This window comes from Myotis brandtii, unplaced genomic scaffold (genome assembly GCF_000412655.1).
Source record: "Myotis brandtii unplaced genomic scaffold, ASM41265v1 scaffold193, whole genome shotgun sequence".
NCBI lineage: Eukaryota > Metazoa > Chordata > Mammalia > Chiroptera > Vespertilionidae > Myotis > Myotis brandtii.
The window spans coordinates 1664614-1669487 of NW_005357191.1; the positions used below are offsets into that span (position 1 = coordinate 1664614).

At 55.5% G+C, this 4874-nt stretch overlaps 1 protein-coding gene across 1 annotated transcript in view; it reads right to left on the reverse strand.

Moving 5' to 3' along the window:
* Positions 1-474, reverse strand: part of RASGEF1C (RasGEF domain family, member 1C) — a 25609-nt gene extending 25135 nt beyond the window's left edge. Inside the window, 1 exon segment of the mRNA XM_014538588.1 lies at positions 68-474. Within this exon segment, the coding sequence (XP_014394074.1) occupies positions 68-244 (177 nt within the window). The 5' untranslated portion in view covers positions 245-474.
* Positions 475-4874: the final 4400 nt, after the last annotated feature.

Genomic DNA, 4874 nt, shown 5'->3' on the forward strand with positions numbered 1-4874 from the left:
GGAGGAGAGCTCTTTCTACTTCCTCCCCACCCCCCATCCCCGGCCCCCTCCCGGGAGGGCCACCCACCTCAGGGTAGTAGTTGGCCGTGGGCACCAGCTGCTGGATCAGGGTGTCCAGGGAGGCTGAGGAAGGAGCTCCGCCCAGGACAGGCTGCTCGGCCTGCTCATGGTCCCTGGGCTCAGTGCGGGGTGGGCTGGGGCTGCCGGGGATGACCGTGTCCGAGGCACGCGGTGTCCGGGGCATGCCTGCCTGCAATGCAAGGAGCTGAGGGGGCACCTAAGCTGGGCCCGCTGGCCCCCTGGCTGGACAGGCCCTGACTCCACAGGCACTTCTGTGCCCACCTGGGCCCAGTGGTCACTTCCTGGGAGGGCTGCCAGGGACCCCCAGCCCACGGTACAGCACCCCCAGCAGTCAGTTCTTCCCACTCTCATCTGAGCGATTGTAGGAACTGCCATGTGAAGGGAGTTTGGGACAAGGCCCAGGCAATCAGCAGATCCCTCAGCCCCGGCCACAAAGATGGGGCCAGGGATGAGTCTGATCTAAACTGGGGCCTCAGGTGCAACCCCAGAATTCTGTGGCCCTTGGGAGCTCTTTGGCCCAGGGTCCCTGAGCTGGTGGAATGTCACTGTTGGGATCATCCACCCCCACAAGCGGCCAGGAAAGTGAGCACATTTCCGGGGTCAGCGTGTGAGGCCCTGGGTCCTGCTGGGCTTGACTCTGCTCGTGGGCTTCTCCATCGTGAGCCCGTTAAGCCGGTGTCTCCAGGGCAGCCAAACTGTGGCCCTTTGAAGCCTGGCACTCCGGGCTCTTCGTGATGAGGCACCAATGACACACCCAGCTGCTCCCTCCCCCATCTCTCTGGAGCCTTCCCCACTTCCCTGCAGTGACGCCACTCTCCCCCTTCCCGCTGAGACCAGGCCTGATGCTGGTGGGCACCAGCAGATTCTCCTTGTCAACCCCGTTGAGTACGGGGAGGCGGGGTGGGTGCTGCTGTCAGTGCCTGGTGCAGGGAAAGGCCACCTCTAGCTGAGATGGCATCTTCCCGCCAGCCCTCCTCCAGGCAGGGTTCTCTGACCTGGGGCCGAGTCCGAGGCGGGGCCTGCAGCCGGCACCTCAGCACGCGTGTGCAGTGGATTTGTGCGTCTCCTCCCAGCTCTGCCACGGGCCTGCTGGCGCCTTCACAGCCACAGACCCTGCCCAGCCTCTGACTGTTTAACCATCCCCCATGCAGGACAGTTAAGTCAGCCCCACATTTTTGTGTGTATTAATCCTCACTGAGAGTGGAAAGGAGGGAGGGAGGGAGAGGGAGAGAGACCGAGGAAAGAGAGAGAGAAACATTGACATGAGAGAGACACATGGATTGGTTGCCTCCTGCTCACACCCTGACCGGGGTCAGGGATCGAACCTGCAACTTGAGTACACATGCCCTTGACCAGGAATCGAACCCGAGACCTTTCGGTGCTGGGCCGATGCTCTATCCACTGAGCAACACAGCCATGGCAACCCCCACCTTCTTAACCATGGGGTCCTGCAGGCTCACCACAGGACCTTCCGGGGATCAGTGTCCCCATCGCCCAGCTCACCTTGCCCCTGCTGCCCCCCATGGCAGACCCTGTCCCTGGGCCATTTCTGTCTTTCCCTGCCCCTGGGTGACCTGGTCTGAGAGCAGACAGAGGGACGCGGAGAGTCGGAGCTGATGTTGGGGATCAGAGGGAGCCCACAGAGCCATTCCGAGGCGGAGGACTGGGCCGCAGCATGGGGAGGGCGTGGGAACCAGTGTGGACCGCAGAACCGACGGTGCTGGCCCTGGGGCAGCCATTGCTTTATGTTCACCTCCCGGCAAAGCTGTAAGTGTTCCATTTACAGCCAACGAAACTGTAAAATTAAACACATACACACACACACCTCCTGTTCATCTTAGTGGGAAGGTCGCTGAGCATGTGGGCACCCAGGGGTGATGGTCAGCTCTGGGGAGGGCACAGGTGTGCCCCATGCCCAGGGCCCTGTGTCTGAGCCTAACTCCACAAGCTGGAACACACGAGGGCAGCAAGGCCTGCTCTCTCTTGCCAGCTACTGGCACCTTCTCCCTGTAGCACTGGGCCTGCAGCTGAGGTGATGCTGTGGTCTGCCAGGTGTGTGGGAGGGGCCTTCCTGAAGGCCCGGATGCCACCACCTGGAGGGACAAGCTGGGGCGCTCCTGGAGCACCTCCGTCTCTGGCCGGGATCTGGGGCCGGTGTGAGGTGCTGGCCACATGGGGAGGGGGATGTGTAGATCTCACTCTGCCCTGGAGCAGCACGCTCTCAATGGAGGCCAGGGTGGGGGTGACCAGAACCATTGTGACCACAGGGATGCCCAGAGACAAGTTCTCGCTCTCTGCCTCGCCCGGGCCTGGGCTCCGCATGTGAACAGACAGACATGTGCCTGGTGTGACTCCAGAGGGTGTCCACTTTATACCCATGAAATGAACAAGACAATAAAACAATGCTGTTCGGCCCGCAGATGCTGCTGGGTGTGGTGGACATTGTCATCGTCCTTTTGAATTGTACAAGATTTGGCTCAAGTGCCAAGAGCCTTATGTTGGACAGTGTCCTTTTACCTGAATCAAATCCTTGGAAATGTATCCCCCAAAAATAATCAAAAGACACAAGGCTATGGGAAGGAGTGTGCTTGGCTGTGAACACAACCTCAGAGCAACATAGGTGACAAACACAAGGAGAATGGACAAGGACACGATCAGAACCACCAGTTGGTGGACTCTCTGTTGCCATTGAAACGATGGTTAGGAAGACTCAGTCACCACACAGAAATGGTTATGGCATAAGAAGGTGAAAATGGCAGGAAAGTTGCATATACGACATGATACAAAGGGTATTATTCAAGTGGATAAAACTACAATTGGACATCAAAAAATTCATCATTGATGTGCATGTCACCCATTCCCTATTGTTTGTTTTTTAAAATATTTTTTTTCTAAGAGGCCCCATGCACGAAATTCGTACAAGAGTAGGCCTTCTTTCCCCCGGCTGCCGGCATCAGCTTCCCTCTGGAACCCAGGACCTGGGTTTCCCTCCAGCCACCAGCAGGCACCCGGGACCCAGGCTTCCCTCGCAGCCCCAGCTTTGTCCAGAAGGACATCCGGTCTAATTAGCACATTACGGTTTTATTATTATAGATTGATTTTCTTTCTAGTTATACCTGTGTGTCTATCCCTAGACAATAAGTTGCCTACTTTTGAATGAGGAGGGCAAGCCCACACCAGCAGTGCAAGGAAAGGGCAGCACTACCCCTGCTGGACGGTGGCTCCAGGGGGAGGTGAGTGGAAAAGTCTCGAGTTTGTGGTCTGACTTCCACTTCACTGGGAGGTGACAAGGCCTCTTCTGGGGAAGTCGTGAGCAAGGTCATGGTTGAGTCTTGGGAAACAGGGTTCTCCACAGTAGGGTGCACTGGCGTGTGGACCAGGTGTGGGACATGCAGCAGAAGAGCGGTCAGAGGGAGTGGGCTGCTCTGTACTCCCCGCCCCTGAGCCCACGTGGCCTACCTCCAGCGATGAGGGGAAACTGAGAACTTCTGTGAGTGACATGCATGTCCTCAGCTGAGCACTAGGGGAGAGGCCATCATCAGCACGTGGTCATGACAAACCAAGTACTGATGAGAAGCTGGACCATTTTAAGTGGAAAATGGGTTCTCCTAGGCATCTGGCCTCAGGTTGAGATGGCTTGATGGAACTGGGGGTCTTGGCGGTGGGGGTCTCTGGAGTGACACGGCTGCAGTATGGCTCAGTTGCCCTCCCATCTGCAGGGCTGTCATCCTGGGATCACCTTTCACCATCTGCCAAGGGACCCCTTGTTATCTCTCATGTTGGTCTCCTGCTTCCTGTCTCGTGTCATCTTCTTTCTTGCTTTATTCTTTAGTTTTGGTGGAGCACATCCTCCAGTAGCTTCTTGATACGGTGTGCTCAGGAAATAAAATTTTCGAGGCCTGACATGCCTGGAAATAGTCTCACTTTACCATCACACTTGCTAATATGATTGACAGTTCAGCAGGGTATAGAATTGTAAGTTAGAAATGATTTTTCTTCAGAATTTCAAAGGCATTGTTTTTTGACTTCTTTCTGAACTTTGTAAAGTTGTTTTTCTCCCAGGAGGGTGGACCAACCATTCTTATTTGCCCAGGACTCTCCTAGTTTCAGCACTGAAAGTCACAAGTCCCTCAAACTGAGATGATTGGTCATCCTCATCCCAAGTGACCTGGAATTTCACAATGATGTTCCTGGATATGAGCCTTTTCCTTCCCTGGTGTGGAGCATTTTCCAGCCTCTGCAGCTGGAACCTCTGCCCCTCAGTGCCGGGAGGTGGTATTAAGTCATTTCACTGGGGATGTCCTTCCCTTCTTTTACTGTTTGGAACTCTCAGCTTTCATATTGGACCTTCTAAACTTGTCCTCCAATTTTTTATCCTTCATCTCCCATTTTCTATTTTAAAAATCCTTCTGCTCTACTTTCTGAAGGAGTTTTTTAGTTTTATCTTCCAAACCTCTATTGTTTGTTTCAGCTGTCAGTGAAGGCTACTGGGTCCAGTCAAGACACCCGCCTCCTTCCATGTGCAATTGGTCTTTGGAGCCTCCAGACTGGATACTCCTGCCTCCAGGCACCTGCCCGCATTGCTCCATGAGCTAAACACCCTCTTCAGGCTGCGTGAAGGGTGGGCTCTGTCCTGGGGAGGGCATCCCCTGTGTTGGTGTCACACACTGGCCATCACTTCACCACCTGGGATCACTCTACCTACCTCCCTGCAGCAGAACCTCCTGGGAAAGACCCCTGGGCTTCCCTCTCCCGGATTCCTATCCCAATACAGTTCCAGCGTCATCCCCCTC